The 21686-nt window shown below is 41.9% G+C and overlaps 1 protein-coding gene across 1 annotated transcript in view; it reads left to right on the top strand.

Annotated features, from left to right (window-relative positions):
- Nucleotides 1–21686, top strand: part of LOC118401299 (cadherin-13-like) — a 636121-nt gene that overhangs the window by 200638 nt on the left and 413797 nt on the right. The window contains exon 3 of the mRNA XM_035798686.2: nucleotides 14982–15193. Coding sequence (XP_035654579.1) covers nucleotides 14982–15193 — 212 coding nt within the window. The remainder of the gene's footprint in view (nucleotides 1–14981; nucleotides 15194–21686) is intronic.

The raw sequence follows: 21686 nt of genomic DNA on the forward strand, positions 1-21686 counted from the left end.
ATGTGTGAATGCATATTTGGCTTTTAATCATATTTACAGATAGCAATTGTGTGTTGATAATCCTTGTCACGCCTTGGTCATTGTATTTTGTGTTTTCGTTATATATTTGGTCAGGCCAGGGTGTTACATGGGTTTATGTTATTGTATTTTCGTATTGGGGTTTGTAGTATTTGGGATCGCGGCTGATTAGGGGTGTTGTATAGGCTTGGCTGCCTGAGGCGGTTCTCAATCAGAGTCAGGTGATTCTCGTTGTCTCTGATTGGGAACCGTATTTAGGTAGCCTGGTTTCGCTTTGTATTTCGTGGGTGATTGTTCCTGTCTCTGTGTAGTTTCACCAGATAGGCTGTAATTAGGTTTCACGTTCCGTTTGTTGTTTTGTATTTTGTATCGTTATTTTCATGTGTCACTTTTTCTATTAAAGTCATGAGTAACCACTACGCTGCATTTCGGTCCGACTCTCTTTTGACAAACGAAGAACGCCGTTACAGAATCACCCACCACACTCGGACCGAGCAGCGTGTTAACAGGCAGCTGGAACAGCGAAGGGAGGACGTTATGGACAGCAGAGGCATGGAGTATACGACGTGGGAAGAAATCGACAGGTGGGCGGCCGACCCAGAGAGAGTGCAGGAGCCCGCCTGGGATTCGCTAGAGCAGTGCGAAGAGGCGAATGGAGTCGGAAAAAAAAGACACGGCGGCGCAGAGCGAAAACCGAAAGTCACCCCCAAATATTTATTGGGGGATGGCTCAGAGAGAGAGTGGCTGAGTCAGGAGTCAGACCTGAGCCAACTCTCCCTGTTAATCGTGAAGAGTAGTTGCAATGGGAGAGGCTGCACCACTTGAAGAATTGGACATGGGAGGAGGAAAAGGACCCTGGGCTCAGCCTGGTGAATATCGCCGCCCCAAGGAGGAAATAGAGGCGGAAAAAGCGGAGAGGCGCTGGTATGAGGAGGCAGCACGGCAACGCGGATGGAAGCCCGAAAAGCAGCCCAAAAAAATTATTGGGGGGGGGGTAAATGGGAGTATGACTATGCCAGGTAGGAGACCTGCGCAAACTCCCTGTGCTTACCGGTGGGCTAGAGAGACCGGGCAGACACCGTGTTATGCTATGGAGCGCACAGTGTTTCCAGTGCGGGTGCATAGCCCGGTGCGGTTCATACCAGCCCTTAGTATTGGCCGGGCTAGAGTGGGCATCGAGCCAGGTAAGCTTGGGCAGGCTCGGTGCTCAAGAGCTCCAGTGCGCCTGCACGGTCCGGTCTATCCAGAGCCACCTCCACACACCAGTCCTCCGGTAGCAGCTTCCCGCACCAGGCTTCCTGTGCGTGTCCTCAATCCTGTAGCACCAATTCCAGCACCACGCACCAGGCTTTCTGTGCGCCTCGCCTGTTCAGCACAGCCAGAGCCTTTCTCCTCTCCTGCGCTACCGGAGTCTCCTGTCTGTTCAGCGCTATCAGAGCCTTCCTTCCCTCCTGCGCTGTCGGAGTCTCCCGCCTGTTCAGCGCTATCAGAGCCTTCCTCTACAGCGCTGCCGGAGCCTCCTGCCTGTTCGGAGCAGCCTGAGCTGCCAGTCTGCAGGGAGCTGTCAGTCTGCATGAAGCAACCAGAGCTGTCAGTCTGCATGACGCAGCCAGAGCTGTCAGTCTGCAAAGAGCTGCGAGTCTGCAAGGAGCTGTCAGTCTGCAAGGAGCTGTCATTCTGCAAGGAGCTGTCAGTCTGCAAGGAGCTGCCAGTCTGCAAGGAGCTGCCAGTCTGCAGGGTGCTGTCAGCCTGCATGGAGCAGTCAGAGCTGTCAGTCTGCATGAAGCAGCCAGAGCTGTCAGTCTGCATAAAGCAGCCAGAGCTGCCAGTCTGCAAAGAGCTGTCAGTCTGCAAGGAGCTGTCAGCCTGCATAGAGCAGCTAGATCCGCCAGTCAGCCATGTTCTTCTAGATCTGCCAGTCAGCCATGATCTTCTAGATCTGCCAGTCAACCAGATTCTTCCAGATCTGCCAGTCAACCAGATTCTTCCAGATCTGCCAGTCAACCAGTCTCTTCCAGATCTGCCAGTCTGCATAGAGCAGCTAGATCTGTCAGTCAGCCATGATCTTCTAGATCTGCCAGTCAACCAGATTCTTCCAGATCTGCCAGTCAACCAGATTCTTCCAGATCTGCCAGTCAACCAGTCTCTTCCAGATCTGCCAGTCTGCATAGAGCAGCTAGATCTGTCAGTCAGCCATGATCTTCTAGATCTGCCAGTCAACCAGATTCTACCAGATCTGCCAGTCAACCAGAATCTTCCAGATCTGCTAGTCAACCTGAATCTTCCAGATCCGCCAGCCAGCCAGGATCTACCGGAGCCTACTACCTACCTGAGCTTCATCTCAGTACTGGGCTTCCTCTCAGTACTGGGCTTTGCCTCAGTTCCGAGCTGCCCCTCAGTCCCGAGCTGCCCCTCAGTCCCAAGCTGCCCCTCAGTTCAGTGGGGTATTTAGGTAGCCTGGTTTCGCTTTGTATTTCGTGGGTGATTGTTCCTGTCTCTGTGTAGTTTCACCAGATAGGCTGTAATTAGGTTTCACGTTCCGTTTGTTGTTTTGTATTTTGTATCGTTATTTTCATGTGTCACTCTTTCTATTAAAGTCATGAGTAACAACTACGCTGCATTTCGGTCCGACTCTCTTTTGACAAACTAAGAAAGCCGTTACAATTCTACCAACCCCTTAACCCCTCACTTTACACAGTATATACTGAATTAAAACAGAGAGGTTTGGAACTCGATTTGTTAATGGTCTAATAACTAATTTACTGCTTGGTGATGTCACCGGGCAAGCCGCAACTCTACGCATGCAAAACCTGCTGATTAGAAGGTCCTGTGTATATTTTATTTTCAACCAGCACACTTTTACCGTCTTAGTTTCATCAGCTGTTGTACTGGGCCTTTCACCCCTCTGCGCACGGAACCCGCTAGCGGGCTGAAATTCCACAACATACGGTGATCGCTACATAAATAGTCATATTAACTTCTTGGATATAGGGGGCGCTCTTTTAATTTATGGATAAAAAAACGTTCCCGTTTTAAACAAGATATTTTGTCACGAAAAGATGCTCGACTATGCATATAATTGACAGCTTTGGAAAGAAAACACTCTGACGTTTCCAAAATTGAAAAGATATTGTCTGTGAGTGCCACAGAACTAATGCTACAGGCGAAACCAAGATGAAATTTCATACAGGAAGTGCCCCAGATTTTGAATGTGCTGTGCTCCAATGTCTCCTTTTATGGCTGTGTATGGGTCATGAATGAGCTTAGACTTTCTGTCGTTTCCCCAAGATGTCGACAGCATTGTGACGTATTTGTAGGCAAATCATTGGAAGATTGACCATAAGAGACTACATCTACCAGGTGGCCGCTTGGTGTCCTCTGTTGCAATTATTGCGTAATCTCCAGCTGCGTGTATTTTTCGTTTGCTTCGAGGAGAAACACAGCTGCCACGAATGATTTATCATCAAATAGATATGTGAAAAACACCTTGAGGATTGATTCTAAACAACGTTTACCATGTTTCTGTCGATATTATGGAGTTAATTTGGTAAAAAGTTTGGCGTTGTAGAGACTGCATTTTCAGATTTTTTTCTTAGCCAAAAGTGATGAACAAAACGGAGCGATTTCTCCTACACAAGTAATCTTTTTGGAAAAACTGAACATTTGCTATCTAACTGAGAGTCTCCTCATTGAAAACATCCGAAGTTCTTCAAAGGTAAATGGTTTTATTTGAATGCTTTTCTTGTTTTTGTGAAAATGTTGCCTGCTGAATGCGAGGCTTAATGCTATGCTAGCTATCAATACTCTTACACAAATGCTTGTGTAGCTATGGTTGAAAAGCATATTTTGAAAATCTGAGATGACAGTGTTGTTAACAAAAGGCTAAGCTTGTGAGTGAATATATTTATTTCATTTCATTTGCGATTTTCATGAATAGTTAACATTGCGTTATGGTAATGAGCTTGAGGCTATGATTACGCTCCCGGATATGGGATTGCTCGACGCTAGAGGTTAAACATTCATTATTAAACATTATGAAAATACAAGTGTCTCACATGTATCGAAAGCCTAGAGTCTTGCTAATCCAACTGCGTTGTCAGATTTAAAAAAGGATTTACTGCGAAATAATAAGATGCGATTATCTGAGCATTGAGCCCCATAAAAAAAAAAAAATGTTTCAACCAGCACAGGTGTAACATATTCAGAAACTGCATTAAAATAAATTGTTTACCTTTGACGATCTTCATCTGTTTGCAATTCCAATGCTCATTGTTACACAATGAATGATCTTTTGTTTGATAAAATCCGTTTTTATAGCCTAACACAAAACATTTTGTTAACCGCTTGTGTTGTGAATTCCGTCTCGTTCCATTTTCGACGACACATTCCAGGTAAATAACCCACACAGAACGTGACTTTTCCAGTCATGTTTGGTTTCACTGCAATCAACTGGTTTGTTTGTAACACAATTAAACCTGATGGGCCATTTCGCGGGATGTATTGACTGAAAGAAACCGATTTGAAGATAAGTCATGACATCATTGTGCACCAATGATTCCCCCGCTGTTTCGTTGATTGACTGTCTTTTAACCCAATGACCACTGATTGTCTTGAAATCTAGCTGGGTAGATAGCCAATGAGCTGAGCTCAACGGCAATACGCCATGTTTATGTGTTGCAAGACCAACCCATGTAGTAAGCTCCAGCTTAAAGTGAGTCATTCGCTATTGAAGTTTCATACCGGAAGGAGCTACGCATTTTACGCACTGCATTGTTTGGTAAACGCGCAGATTCAGCTGTTTATACATCAATCATTATGGCGACTAAGTCAGGGAAAGCTAAATCTAAGTCTAGATATACAGATGTACACACAATTTTAGAATAAATTGATTGGGAAGGTGAGACAGAGATTGTTTTATGACGATTCATTTAGCGATTGTGGAGGAATATTTTTTTGAACGGGAGAGGACATCGTTTTGGACTGGTAAGTTCTTATAATAATAATATATGCCATTTAGCTGACGCTTTTATCCAAAGCGACTTACAGTCATGTGTGCATACATTCTACGTATGGGTGGTCCCGGGAATCGAACCCACTACCCTGGCGTTACAAGCGCCATGCTCTACCAACTGAGCCACAGAAGGACCATGCTAATGCCCTTGTTTGAAATTAAAGAGGGTTTTTCAACATGAAATGTACAACACTACAATTAGCTCAGCATCAGGCCCATGGTTACTGGAAGTGCTACCAGATGTACATGTACATGTAATGTGTATAGTACACGCTGTTGAGAGCAGGAAGATAGGTTGTTTCATGGGTGAACTCATGAGCTCGGAGTGTTTTCCCATTTTTGTCACTTGAGAGTCAGTTTCATCCAAGGGCCCAACTTTAAACACTGAAAGTCTGGCTCTCCATTATAAACTGAATGCAGTGTTCTTCAGTTTAAGAATTCCAATGGCTAGAGAGTATACGCTGCTAAGGATCTTTGTTATGTACAGAAAAGAAGAGAACATAGAGTTCATTCAATATGGATGTATTATTTAGAACATTGTCCCGACATTAAAGCAAAGGGCTTTTCCTTAAACCAGCAGTGGAGTGGTCTCATTTGCACATAGCGCTGTTAAAAACTTGTTATGGCTGCAATCCCGTTAACGAGATGATATGACAACAGCCAGTGAAAGTGCAGGGCGCCAAATACAAAACAACAGAAATCTCAAAATTAAAATTCCTCAAACATACATATATTTTATAGCGTTTTAATGGTAATCTTGTTTTTAATCCCACCAGTGTCCGATTTCAAATAGGCTTTACAGCGAAAGCACCACAACCGATTATGTTAGGTCACCACTAAGCCACAGAAAAACACAGCCGTTTTTCCTGCCAACGAGAGGAGTTTCAAAAATCACAAATAGAGATCAAATGAATCACTAACATTTGATGATCTTCATCAGCTGACTTCAACATACACAATACATGTATGTTTTGTTTGATAAAGTTTACATTGGCAAGTTACATTCACTAGTTCCAAAAACATCCAGTGATTGCATAGCCACATCATTCAACAGAAATACTCATCATAAATGTAGATGATAATGCTATGCACATGGATTTATTTATATACATGGAATTATAGATATACCTCTCCTTAATGCAACCGCTGTGTCCGATTTAAAAAAAAAACTTGAATAAGTTTTTGAATAAGCAAACCATGCAATAATCTGAGATGGCGCTCAGAAGAAATAGTCACAATAGCCGCCAAGTTGGCGTCAACATAAACAAGAAATTACATAATAAATATTCCCTTACCTTTGATGATCTTCATCAGAAAGCACTCCAGGAATCCCAGGTCCACAATAAATGTTTGTTTTGTTCGATAATGTCCGTTATTTATGTCCAAATACCATCTTTTGTTAGTGTGCTTGGTATACATATCCAAGCGCTCATTCTGGTCAGCGTTATATCGGACAAAAACTTCAAAAGGTTATATTACAGGTCGAAGAAACCTTTCAAACTAAGTACAGAATCAATCATTAGGATGTTTTTAACATATAGCTTCAATAAAGTTCCAACCGGAGTATTCCTTTGTGTCTTGAAGTGCAATGGAACGCAAGTGGATACCATTATGAATGCGCATGATCAGAAAATGGCTGACTGCCAGTCACCTGATAGATCCTGCTCTCATTCAGTCCCACAACACAGTAGAAGTCTCATTCATCTAGTGGAACCCCTAGGGAGTGCAACATCATTAATATCTCAAGGGGATTTCATTGGGAACTGTGGTGAATACATACCAAGCTCAGATTTCTCACTTCCTGTTTTGATTTCTCCTCAGGATTTTGCCTGCCATATGAGTTCTGTTATACTCACAGACATCATTCAAACAGTTTTAGAAACTTTGGAGTATTTTCTATCCAATACTAATAATAATATGCACATATTAGCAACTGAGACTGAGGAGTAGGCCGTTTACTTTGGGCAACTTATTCTTCCAAGCTACTCAATACTGACCCCCAGCCATAAGTTTTAATACCCTAGCCGCTGCTCGCTCAGATTCCAGGAAACATGATCAAACCATGTATATCCCAGAAATCATCATGATTTTCAAACAATTATGATCTCAAAGTGAATCAGAACATGTAATAATGAAGTGTTATATAAGTTATTCTATAAGTCTAGAATCCAGAGGGAGGTCTTTTCACCCCACCATCTCCCTCTAGGGCACCTCACAGTGGAATGGGGCAGGGTGGATGAGAGAAGGGTACTTGTTGGGCCAAGGAGGGGAGTGTGGTAAAGTGAGATAAGGATAGGATCAACACGATCAGGGAGGATAAACCATGGTGCAGTGCCGGTATCTCTCTCAGTCAGACCCCAAAGACACACGTGTCCAGGGCGGCATGCATACACACACTCACACAAATTATTTTTGTACCACTCCGTTTCCTTGTACAGACATGGAATTGCAGCAGGAGGATGGTGATGGTACAGGGTGGAGAATGATGAGGGATGTGGAGGGAAATTGAGGCAAAGCACATGACGGTGATAAAAGCTGATTGAAGTATTAATTATCTCTATTGCAGTGTTTTTCAATCACTTTGGTGTTATTATCACAAGTGTGTGGTGAATTTTCAAAACTCTTAGTACAAAAGTCCAAACTGGTAACACTTGTAACACAGCAAGTATTGCATTCAAAATATTTTATTGTACATTCTTTCACCACACAGCATTGGGCCAAAATATGTTTTCTGTGAAATACCATTAGAACCTTGCAAAACACAGAATGCATAGCAATGATATCTTTCCCGTTAATTCAACAGCAAAAAATGCAAGACAAATATTTAAAAATTGCCCTTTGAATGTAATATGCTACACTACCGTCAACTTTTCACATTAGTCAATACACTTGGTCTACCCATAAACATTTCTATAATTTCTATCCGATGTTTGATCAAAGGTGTGATCATTAAAGACCTATTTCACAATCATTGATGCACAAAGAAATGTATTGATCAAATATAATTATAGCATAGGTGTATTGGAATAAAATTAAACAAATTAAATGAATGAAAGATACATTATGTTTAACAGGCACTAGTTTGCATCAAGCCCGTCTTGAACATTTGGCCTTAAGTTCTCATGGACATCACAGTAAAATGTCCTTATTGTTCATGCACCTGCAGAAAAGCCTTTTGGCATGGCCAAGCCAAGCCTGACATTGGTTTGGATTGATGTCTTTGCGTGCCTCATCCATGGCCTGAAGGAGAGTGGTACACTCATGGGGATGGCAATCAAACACCTTCCATCTGTATTGTCATCATGTATTGTATTTTACAGTAAATGGTACTTAAATATTGTAGTGGTCCTGTGTGGCTCAGTTTGTAAGAGCATGGGACAAGCAACACCAGCGTTGTGGTTTCGATTCCTGCTGGGGTCACATACAAAAATGTATGGTGTCAATTTGGATAAAAGCACCTGCTACATAAACAATATATATTACACTACTGTATTGACCAATGCTATTTTAGAAAAGTAGTGTGAACCCCCCCTCCATCTAAAAGACCCCAGCAACTTCATTTGTTTACTCTATAGGGGATGCGTGTTACATACAGTACTTATCTGATCTTGTCAATATCAGATTGTCAAATTTACTGTGAAGTAAAATCATAAGTCATCATCATAGTAGAACATCACAATAGGTATCATACTTTATATTGTGGCAGACGGCAGGGAGAGGTGAGGGGAGTGATAATTGAAGGGAGATATCTTGCAGCCCGCTGGCTCCACCCCCGAGCCTTATATAGACTTCCTGCCCCAACGAGGCGAGCCTGATCATTAAGCCAGTGAGTGCTTGGGGTATAGGAAACGGCCTGCACAAAGGGGCAGAGAATGGAGAGGGAAGTGTATTTTGTAGAGAGTGTGAGAGGAGAGAAATAGCAGTCTGATTACCCCCACTGTGCACCAAACCGGTTTGGCTGAGGACCTGAGTTTTAGGATTACACCTAGAGAACAGAACGGACAACGAGAACGGATTGTGGACTCTGAAATGGTTGGTGAATTCTCCCCAGCATGCAAAACTCCCTAATAAACGATTCATTTGCATTCTATCGGTGCTCCTTGTGTGTGTTTGGTTATTGAATTTGGTGATGTGGAAACCCCACACCCTTGAACCTGCTACAATATGTTTATACTTTAAAAACAGACATGTTCATAATGTAATTCTCAATCTGTACTAGACACGAGTTTAACCTCTAGCGACGAGCAATCCCGTATCCGGGAGCGTAATCATAGCCTCAAGCGCATTACCATAACGCAACGTTTCCTATTCATGAAAATCGCAAATGAAATGAAATAAATATATTCAAACAAAGCTTAGCCTTTTGTTAACAACACTGTCATCTCAGGTTTTCAAAATATGCATTACAGCCAACGCTAGACAAGCATTTGTGTAAGTTTAGCATGGCATAATGCTATGCTAGGCTGTGCTGGCAGCAGGCAACAGTTTCACAAAAATAAGAAAAGCAACAAAATTAAATAATTTACCTTTGAAGAACTTCAGATGCTTTCACTCAGGAGACTCCCAGTTAGATAGCAAATGTTCCTTTTTTCCAAAAATAATATTTTTGTAGGTGAAAAACGTCAAGTTTGTTCATCCTGCTTGGCTGAGAAATCGACCGAAAATACTTCAAACTATAACGCTGAACTTTTTTCAAAATTTGCTCCATAATATCGACAGAAACATGGCAAACGTTGTTTAGGATCCATCCTCAATGTGTTTTTAACATATGTATTCGATAATATATCCGTGGAGGAAGTTGGTTTCTCATAAGAAACGATTGGAATAATGGCTACCTCAGTATTTTACGCAAGGTTTTCTCCGGGAGACACCATGCGTCCACTCGCCCTATATGGTCTCTTACAGCCATTCTCCAATGGAAATGCCCAAAAAGACGTCACAATGCTGCAGACACGTTGGGGAAAACGTGGAAAATGTAAGCTGACTCCTAGCTCCTTCACAGCCATATAAGGAGTCATTGGCATGAGGCGGTTTCAAAAAATGTGGCACTTCCTGATTGGATTTTTATCTGGGTTTTGCCTGTAACATCAGTTCTGTGGCACTCACAGACAATATCTTTGCCGTTTTGGAAACGTCAGTGTTTTTTCTTTCCAAAGCTGTGAATTATATGCATAGTCGAGCATCTTTTCGTGACAAAATATCTTGTTTAAAACGGGAACGTTTTTCATCCAAAAATTAAAATAGTGCCCCCTATGCCCAAGAAGTTAAACTATGTAGGTTTACCAAATGGTTAAGTGATTATCAATTACAGTGCCTAGTTAATGTACACAGTGTAGAAAACATTAAGAACACCTTTCCATGACTGACCAGGTGAAAGCTAAGATCCCTTATTGATGTGACTTGTTAAAACCACTTCAATCAAATCAAACTTTACTTGTCACATGCAATGACTACAACCTTACCGTGAAATGCTTACTTACAAGCCCTTAACTATATTTCTTGAACTGCTTTGTTGGTAAGGAAAATATTTACTAAATAAACAGAAAAGTAACACAAAATATATAAAGGGTTACTGGTATCAAGTCAAGGTAATGTGTACATGTATGCAGGGGTGAAGTGACTATGCATATATAATAAACAGCGAGTGGCGGTAGTGTAAAAACAAAAGGAGGGGGGGGTCAAAGTAAATATTCTGCGTGGCCATTTGATTAATTGTCCAGCAGTCTTATGGCTTGGGGGTAGAAACTGTTCTCGTCACTGTAGCAAAAAGAACAGTCTATGACTTGGTTGACTGGAGTCTTTGACAATTTTGGGGGGGGGCCTTCCTCTGACGTCGCCAAGTATAGAGGTCCTGGACGACAGAAATCTTGGTCCCAGTGATGTACTGGGCCTTACGCACTACCCTCTGTAGCGCCTTGCAATCGGATGCCGAGCAGTTGCTATACCAGGCAACCGGTCAGGATGCTCTCGATGGTGCAGCTATATAACTTTTTGAGGTCTGGGGACCAATGTCAAGTCTTTTCAGTGTCCCGAGGGGGAAAATTAGTTGTCGTCACGACTTTATACTCTTGACCCACTCCACTATAGCCCCGCCGTTGTGAATGGTGTGTTTGGGCCTCCTTTTCCTGTAGTCCACAATCAGCTCCTTTGTCTTGCTCATGTTGATGGAGATGTTGTTGTCCTGGCACCACACTGCCAGGCCTGACTTCCTCCCTATAGGCTGTCTCATCATTGCGGGTAAATAGGCCTACCACTGTTGTAGTCAGCAAACTTGATGGAATTGGAGTCGTGCTTGGCCACGCAGTCTTTGTGACATGGTGCAGTTGGGTCCAGGTGCAGAGAAGAGAACAGACGAGGAATCAGTGGTTAACAATAAACCTGAATACTTTACTAATATACAGTAGCTGCAGGATCACAGTACACTGGAGAAAACCAACAAACAAACAAACAAACAAAAAAACAAACAAACAAACAAAAAAACAAACAAACAAACAAACAAACAAACAAACAAAGTCTCAGCAAACAAACGCAAAATTCAAGCTTCTGTAAAGGAAATCAGAAAACACACCTCTTTTAACAGGCAAATCATAATGTGTAATAGGACACACCTGAGAGTCATTAATGTCTCTAGGACGGTCTCTGCCGCCATCTGTTGACAGGTGGAACCATGACAGTCTTAGGTGAACAGAGAGCACAGGAGGGGACTAAGTGCACACCCCTGATTGTCCCACCTTTACCACCTGGGGCGGCCCTTCAGGAAGTTCAGGATCCAGTTGCAGATGGAGGTATTCATCTGTACATCTGTTGGGGCGGTATGCGAATTGGAGTCTAGGGTTTCCGGGATGATGGTGTTGATGTGAGCCATGACCAGCATTTCAAAGCACATCATGGCTACCGATGTGCTACGGGGTGGTAGTCATTCAGGCAGGTTAACTTTGCTTTCTAGGGCACAGGGACTATGATGGTCTGCTTGAAACATGTTGGTAGTACAGACTCTGTCAAGGAGAGGTTGAAAATGTCAGTGAACACACTTGCCAGTTGGTCCGCACATACTCTGAGTACACGTCCTGGTAATCCTTCTGGCCCTACGGCCTAGTGAATGTTGACCTGTTTAAAGTTCATGCTCACATCGGCTACGAAGAGCGTGATCACACAGTCATCTGGTGCTCTCATACATGCTTCGGTGTTGCTTGCCTCGAGGCATTTGATTCGTCTGGTAGGCTTGCGTCACTGGTCAGCTCTCAGCTGGTTTTCCATTTGTAGTCAGTGTAGATGAAGGGGAGGAGACCATTGAGGCATGGATTGTTGTGTGTGCAATTCAGAGGGTGAAAAAGCAAGACAAAAGATTTAAGTGCCTTTGAACTGGGTATGGTAGTAAGTTCCAGGTGCACCGGTTTGTCAAGAACTGCAACGCTGCTGGGTTTTTCATGATCAACAGTTTCCTGTGTGTATCAAAAATGTTCCACCACCCAAAACAAATCCAGCCAACTTACCACAACTGTGGGAAGCATTGGAGTCAACATGGCCCAGGATCTCTGTGGAACGCTTTCAACAACTTGTAGAGTCCATGCCCGATGAATTTAGGCGTTTGAGGGCAAAGGGTGCAACGCAATATTAGGAAGGTGTTTCTTAATGTTTTGTACACTCAGTGTATATATTTTGATAAATACTTACCGCTGTCAATTTCTATATTTTTACCTCATAAATGTATCAATCTGATATGAATTTATGTTGTAATATTATATTTGTTAAAATCTAATCCTATGTGGCTGTAAATACTAAATCATTATTCTCCATCAGCCAGTGTGTTTCAATAGGACGAAGTGGAAAGAGTCACATACTATGTGCTACCATTTGGAATTATGGTGTAGTTTACAATGCACTACTGAAATACCTGTGTTGTGTATTACAAAAGCTGACGAATTTCAGCAAAAATACAGGCGATACTGTATCAGTAGACAAGTCATGTAGAAAAGGTGATCTTGTACAATGCTGGGTTGGGCAGAAATGGCATACAACAGCGTGCTACATTTTTACAGTAGCCAACTGCTTTACAATACCCCAATTATGATGATTTGTCCTACGTATGTGCTGTATAAGGATAATGAAACTGTAAGACTGACGTATTTCACAACATGCTCACAACCTGCCATTGGATACAAATAATAATAAAAAATTGTTCATGCCATGTTTTATTCGAAAACTGTATGGAAAATGATATTTACCATCTACTATTCTTTCTAACCAGCACTTCAAAAAGAACAGTTTTGAAATGTGTATCTTGTATTTTTTGCTATTGGTTTATAATTAGGGCTAGGCCAGCGGGACAACCGGTCATCAAATTCCGGTGAAATTCGAGGGCGCGCAATTCAAATAAATAATTTATAAAATTATGGATATGAAACATTTAGGGACATACAAGTGTCTTATATCAGTTAAAAGTCTTGTTCATCGAACTGCATTGTCTGATTTACAATAGGCTTTAAAGTGAAAGCATGCCATGTGATTGTTTGAGGACGGCGCCCCCACATCAAAATATTATTCAACCAGCACATGCATCATAAAATCACAATAGCGATTAAATATTCACTTACTTTTTGAAAATCTTCCTCTGATTTGCAATCCAAAGGGTCCCAGCTACAACGTGCATGGTTGTTTAGTTACGGTACAGACTGATTTCCAACTCTGACTCCTAGTACTAAAACTGAACATTCTTCCTCGTTTTGTAAGAAACAAGCCTGAAACCTTGAATAAAGACTGTTGACATCTAGGGGAAGCCATAGGAATTTCAATCTGGGAGCTGGATTTGGATATAACCCTATACTTTCCATTGGAAGATTCTGGTTGGTTTTTCTTTGGATTTTCTCCTACCATATCTATGGTGTTATAGTCTCAAACATTATTTTAACATTGCTACAAACTTCAAAGTGTTTTCTATCCAATGGTACCAATTATATGCATATCCTGGCTTCCGGGCTTGCGTAACAGGCAGTTTACTTTGGGCACGTCATTCAGACAGGGAGTGGAGAAAAATAGACCCTAGCCTGAAGAAGTTAAGTACCTTACTGTGATTGCATTCAATTAAAATGGTAAAAAAGAAACAAATAACTTCTTAGCGAAGGGCCATTTCTCAAGCAAAAATGTAGCTAGGGTAGTCTGGGAGTGGTCTGAGTTGAGAGGGCAAAACCAGAAACTAGCTGTTATTGGCAGAGAGGTTTTGAACACTCTTTCTTATTGGTCTATTAAATGATGTCACCAGGCACCACCAAAACAGATAGACATGTTCAGGTGGTCTTTTAAAACATCTTTCATACTAAAAAGGCATTCGCATAATTTTCACAATTTCACAGTATTATTTCAACCACATTGTGTGGAAATATATATAAAACACAGGAAATCATGTTTTTGACTGCACTGGGCTTTTAACGAGTGAGAACACAATCATATCAATAGTACTGTGCTGTACTTCAAGTCAATTGAAAATGTGCGTTGAGTTTTGAAACAACTTCCTTTTTGATAATCTGTTTTGAGTTTTGTACTAAACATTGTGAATATTTACCACATACTTATGAAAATTGCAAAGCGATAAAAAAAACTAAATGAAAGCAAACATTCACAGTATCACATACTTATGTATAAGGAGTAGGAGTAGTAGGTACAGCATTAGCAGATGTGGATGTGTGTATATGCATCTGTCCATGTGTGTATTTGTAATTGACAGAGAGGGAGCCAAAGGTTAGCTAATTTGAATAGCTACCATGGCAGGTGTCATTCATGTGACGTTGTTCACGCATAGAGATCACTGCACCCTGGAAGAGACTGCTACTGATCAGAGACAGCACATGTAGATTAGGGAGAGAAATATGTGAAGGGACAACCATCTTGAAAAGCTTTCTAAACAGTGTTAGTAACAGCTGTGGTATTTTATTCCTCTTTCTCTCTTCCCCCCCAGTGTTATTTGATGACTGTGTGGGGAACGAGGGCATGGCGTTCGAGGTGTCCCACCCAGACTTCCAAGTTGATGAGGAGATGAACCTGGTGGCCAGACGGGACGTGATGGACAGCGGCACCGTCATGTTCATCCATGGTGTCAATGAGCATGCTGAGGACATGGCACAGGTGGACATTGTAGGAGCTCTACCGCGGTCTCCCCAAACACTCAGGGTGAGTCACTAGCTGCCCAATGGATATCTCTTACTATGAGAGATGCTGATAATTGTCACTATTCAGCATTTAGTACCAACATGTTGTTGAGGGTCACAGGTAATCGTTTAAATTACAGCCTTGTATCTTTTCATTGTATTCATCTACAATATGCATGTATTTAGAGTGACTTCCTCCCGCTGGGATGAGTGGACTTAATTTGGGTTTGAAGAGCTGGTGGTTGATGAAATGACTGTGATATTACCTACATCTTACTTTTGTCATGCAAGTACTGTTTATAGAAGGGCCCACTGTGCCTACTGCTTTTTACATATTTCACATCTGTGTTCCTCTTTGTTCAAAGTAACAAATACAGATACTTGATTTTTGTCCAAAAATCTACAAAACCAAATGAATCAACTTCACAGTATTCATATAGGCCCACTCCATTCATTACCCCCTCCTCTTACCTTCTAGCCTGTTCCAGTCCCCACACTCCAGGCCAGCACTAGTGCTGCCAACTTTCCAGGGCCATCTTAGATATTCTGTTCTCTCCTCCAATCGTTGTTCTTTCCTGCTCGCTGCCCAGGTGTCCCGTTGGTGTCATTTCTCCGACTCGCGGCCTAATGAGCAGCTCTCTCTCTCCATCTCCATGCATCACACTGCCTTCATTTGTTTTTGCCTTTCCCATCATTTATTTACTTAGCCAGTCCACTAGTATATCTTTGGCAGGCCTGGGAGGACATAAGTGAATTAGTAATCTCCATTCTGTGTGTGAGTGGGTAGAGAAGATTTCCTCATGAGTAATGTCACTATATTGTGCTTGTGGGCGAATGCGCTGTGTTTTTTAAAATAGTTTTTAGTCTACCAATGCAAGTTAAAAGAAGCTCCGCTATATATAATTTCCTTGCCATAAATTAACGAGACATTACACATATTGACACAAATAACTGTTATATAATTGTTTTGGGTTGGATGGTTGGATGGCAATGGCCAGTTGGATGGCAATGGCTCAATTGTACCTTTTGAACTTTTCTTCAGAATTTCTCTGTTGCAGCAGTGTCAGACCAGCTCCAATCCCAGATCATCCATTGTCCCCTCCCTTTGTTCTGGCTCTTTGATATCTCTCTCTGCTCTACCCAGTGGGTGATATTAGTCTTAATTGCATAGAACACATGAACCTCATGACTTAGGCAAAGAGGGAAAGTAAGAATAGAGAGACAGAGGCGAATATTAGACATAATAAGGTTATATTTGAAGAGAAAGAGAAAAGGATTGAACACAAAAGGGGCAGAAAGACAGGAGGAGAAAAGGGGGGAAAACAGGCAGATGTGACTGCCCAGCTAACATTGCTAGGGAGAGAAAACATGTTTGTGATGTTACATGTAATGTTCCCTTGATGCTTCAGTATCCAGTATTCTGTTTTTTTAGGGCAATATTCTATGTATGTTAGCAAAAACCTCCTGAGAACCTACTAAGCATGTTCTAGATATGTTTCATGGGATGTTGCAAGAACATTCATGTGTCCAGTTCTGAAGGTTAGGAGAATATTCCATCGACGTTACACCAAACATACACATACACAGAACATTGTTGCCATGTTCTCAGAATATTAGATACAAATTTTCTATGCCTGTGCCATTAAACCCCTACAACTCATCCAGAACGCCGCAGCCCGTCTGGTGTTCAACCTTCCCAAGTTCTCTCACGTCACCCCGCTCCTCCGCTCTCTCCACTGGCTTCCAGTTGAAGCTCGCATCCGCTACAAGACCATGGTGCTTGCCTACGGAGCTGTGAGGGGAACGGCACCTCAGTACCTCCAGGCTCTGATCAGGCCCTACACCCAAACAAGGGCACTGCGTTCATCCACCTCTGGCCTGCTCGCCTCCCTACCACTGAGGAAGTACAGTTCCCGCTCAGCCCAGTCAAAACTGTTCGCTGCTCTGGCCCCCCAATGGTGGAACAAACTCCCTCACGACGCCAGGACAGCGGAGTCAATCACCACCTTCCGGAGACACCTGAAACCCCACCTCTTTAAGGAATACCTAGGATAGGATAAGTAATCCTTCTCACCCCCCCCCCCTTAAGATTTAGATGCACTATTGTAAAGTGACTGTTCTACTGGATGTCATAAGGTGAATGCACCAATTTGTAAGTCGCTCTGGATAAGAGCGTCTGCTAAATGACTTAAATGTAAATGTAAATGTAGACATGTTTCATGGATGTTGCCTGATGATCCCACATAAATGGCCCCCACCTGAGATTTACTTCAAAGTGCATTCACCCTGCTGCTTACACCTATACAGTTGTTTCAGATCTAAGGAGAAGGGGTCATTTTTTTCTTCTCGACAGGGCCTAACTATACTGGCACAATAATCGGATTGATCTGAAATAACTGTATAGGTGTAAGCAGCAGGGTGAATGCACTTTGAAGTAAATCTCAACTGTTAAAAGTACACCGAAGAAAAACGATTTTATTAAAACATTTATTTCACCTTTATTTTAGCATGGAGTCCCATTGAGATGTAAATCTATTTTGCAAGCTGGGATCCCTTTATAGTGTATACAGTGCCTTCAGAAACTATTCACACCCATTTACTTGTTCCACATTTGTTGTTTTACAGCTTGAATTTAAATTTAGATGTTGTGTCACTGATCCACACACAATACCCCATAGTGTTAAAATGTTTTTTTTTTTTTTAAATGAGTCAATCCCTTTTGATATGGACAGCCTAAATAAGTTCAGGAGTATAAACAAATCACATAAGTATTGTGTGTAGATGGGTGATATATGTTTTTTAATAATACATTTTGTATTATTAATTCAGGCTGTAACACAACAAAATGTTGAATACGTCAAGGGGTATGAATATTTTCTGAAGGCACTGTAAATGAGCATGCACAATGAAATCCTGTATGTCAAAGTGTGTTAAATATGTAGGTTGAGGCCTCCCGGGTGGCGCAGTGGTCTAAGGCACAGCATCGCAGTGCTAGCTGTGCCACAAGAGACTGGGTTTGAGCTCAGGCTCTGTCGCAGCCAGCTGCAACCGGGAGGCCCATGGGGTGGCGCACAATTGGCTCAGCGTCGTCCGGGTTAGGTAGGGTTTTGCCGGCAGGGATATCCTCGTCTCATCGCACACTAGCGACTCCTGTGGCGGGCTGGGTGCAGTGCTCGCTGTCCAGGACGCTAGGTGTACGGTGTTTCCTCCGACACATTGGTGCGGCTGGCTTCCGGGTTGGATGCGCAATGTGTTAAGAAGCAGTGCGGCTTGGTTGGGTTGTATTTCAGAGGATGCATGGCTCTCGAGTTGTAGCGATGACAAAAGACAGTAACTACTAACAATTGGATACCACATTTACATTACATTTACATTTAAGTCATTTAGCAGACGCTCTTATCCAGAGTGACTTACAAATTGGTGCATTCACCTTATGACATCGAGTGGAACAGCCACTTTACAATAGTGCATCTAAATCTTTTAAGGGGGGGGGGGTGAGAAGGATTACTTTATCCTATCCTAGGTATTCCTTAAAGAGGTGGGGTTTCAGGTGTCTCGAAATTGGGGGGTTAAAAAATATATATGTAGGTTGAAAACTGTCCAGTTGTTAAAAACAGTATGTTAAAAGTTTGTCCTTAACCTTGCCAACAGTCAAAGAGCTGTAAATGATCAGTAGCTAACCAATCAGGGCTGTGATTGGCTTGAACATCAGGTTACATCCTGACAATTGATACACATGCATGTTCTTGTAACGTTCCCATTAAACGTGTCTAGAATTGTTATATCATACAGTATGTTCTGAGAACATGGAAGCCATGTTCTGTGTATGATTCGTGGGATGTTAATGGAATTATCGGAGAACATGGTAACCACGTTCGGGGTAAGTTCTATTTGACATTAAGGGAATGGTCTCTTGGAAACAGTCCTTGAACATCACTGGAACATTCTTATGAAAACGTTAGGTAATGACGTAAAGAGACTCTCTTAACGGAAAATTCTCACAATTTGTGGGAACGTTTATTGTTAGCTGGGTGGATGAGTCCTTTAATGTCATGTGGTTAAGAGTTCTCATTATTTCACAATCAATTAATTGACAAGGGGCTCTCTGCTTTGCGGAGCAGATATCCACAGAACAAAGTAACAGAACCACCAATCTCACCCCCTCTATCATACATTGGATTTCTTCATGATGCAGACTTCAAGATTCAGTCATCATAATTATTCCCCAATTGATCCAACAAACAGGGCTGACTGTCCCCGCCAAATGCCCCAAAGTCTGGAAAAATAGTTTAGTAGGGGATGTGTTTGGAGTTTGTTTTGGGCGAACAAACTCCACCACACCAATCGGACTAGGCGGACGTCATAGCAATTGATTTTATGTTAGGAACAGAGCTATTTTAGAATGAGAGGAAACATAATTAAATAGAAAAATAGAATTGGGTTCCACATTTTAATGTGACATCCTGTAAACACAATCAATCTCAACCACAGAAAATAACAGTACAAAACTTATTTTCCCTTAAAACCCTTTTCCCATGTTTCTGTTGCCAAGCTGTCATTACTCCAACCCCTCCAATTCTTCGCTAATGCCCAGTGGAAATGTCCCTGGGTGTGTATATTGATATATCAATGTTATAGTTCAGACTTATTGGCATTTGATAATTGATAAGGGCTGTCTGAGTGGAGAATGTTTTTAATTCCTCAGTGGGGGGAACAGACGTTAATGTGGGCGACAGTGGGAGGGAGGCTGCTGATAAATGAATGCTATTACAAGGAAGCTCTGAATTCAAAGAATCATTTATATATTTATTTATTTATTTATCTCGCCTTTATTTAACCAGGTACCCACTTGAGAACAAGTTCTCATTTTCAACTACGACCTGGCCAAAAGCAAAGCAGTGCGACAAAAAACAACAACAGAGGTACACATTGGATAAATAAACATAGTCAATAACACAATAGAAATCAATCTACAGTGTGTGCAAACAAGGTCAGGAGGTAAGGCAATAAATAGGCCATAGTGGCAAAGTAATTACAATTTAGCAATTAACACTGGAGTGATAGATGTGCGATGAGGATGTGCAAGTAGAAATACTGGTGTGCAAAAGAACAGGGAAAAAAATATGGGGATGAGGTAGGTAGTTGGTTGGATGGGCTATTTACAGATCGGTAAGCTGCTCTGACAGCCGATGCTTGATGTTAGTTAGTGAGATATAAGACTCCAGCTTCAATGATTTTTGCAATTTGTTCCAGTCATATGCAGTAGAGAACTGGAAGGAAAGGAGGCCAAAGGAAGTGTTGGCTTTGGGGATGACCAGTGAAATATTCCTGCTGGAACGCATGCTACGGGTGTTGCTATGGTGACCAGTGAGCTGAGATAAGGCAGAGCTTTACCAGGCAAAGACTTATAGATTACCTGGAGCCAGTGCGTTTGGCGACAAATATGTAGCGAGGACCAGCCAATGAGAGCATACAGGTCGCAATGGTGGGTAGTATATGTGGCTTTAGTGACTAAATGGATGGCACTGTGATAGACTGCGTCCAATTTGCTGACTTGAGTGTTGGAGGCTATTTTGTAAATTACGTCGCCAAAGACACGGATCGGCAGGATTGTCAGTTTTACGAGGGTGTGTTTGGCAGCCTGGGTGAAGGAGGCTTTGTTGCGAAATAGGAAGCCGATTCTAGATTTAATTTAGGATTGGAGATGCTTAATATGAGTCTGGAAGGAGAGTTTACAGTCAAGCCAGACACCTAGGTATTTGTAGTTGTCCACATATTCAAGTCAGAACCAACCAGAGTAGCGATGCTAGGCGGGCGGGTGCGGGCATATTGAAGAGCATGCATTTAGATTTACTAGCGTTTAAGAGCAGTTGGAGGCCACGGGAGGAGTGTTGTATGGCATTGACGCTCGTTTGGAGGGTTCTTAATAACCTGTTATGGCTGCAATCCCGATACCGGGATCGATATGACAATTACCAGTGAAAATAGAGGGCGCCAAAATTCAAACCACAAAAATCTCATAATTACAATTCCTAAAACATACGTGTGTCTTATATAATTTTAAATCTATTTTCGTTGTTAATACCACCAAAGTTTCCAATTTCAAATAGGCTTTTCAGCGAAAGCACTACAAACGATTATGTTAGGTTTCCACAAAACCACAATAAGCACAGCCCACGAGCAAAATATAGCCTTCACAAAAACTTGAAATAAAGATAAAATTAATCACTAACCTTGAATTATCTTCATCAGATGACACTCATAGGACTTCATGTTACACAATACATGTATGTTTTGTTTGATAAAGTTCATATTTACAGTATATAAAAAAAATTCACATCAAGTGATTTTGCATAGCCACATCATTCAACAGAAACACTCATCATAAATGTAGATGATAATATAGTTATACACATGGAATTATAGATATACCTCTCCTTAATGCAACCGCTGTGTCAGATTTTGAAAAAACTTTAAGGAAAAAGAAATGCATGCAATAATCTGAGATGGCGCTC

The sequence above is a fragment of the Oncorhynchus keta genome, chromosome 22 (genome assembly GCF_023373465.1).
Source record: "Oncorhynchus keta strain PuntledgeMale-10-30-2019 chromosome 22, Oket_V2, whole genome shotgun sequence".
NCBI classification, from domain to species: Eukaryota; Metazoa; Chordata; class Actinopteri; order Salmoniformes; family Salmonidae; genus Oncorhynchus; species Oncorhynchus keta.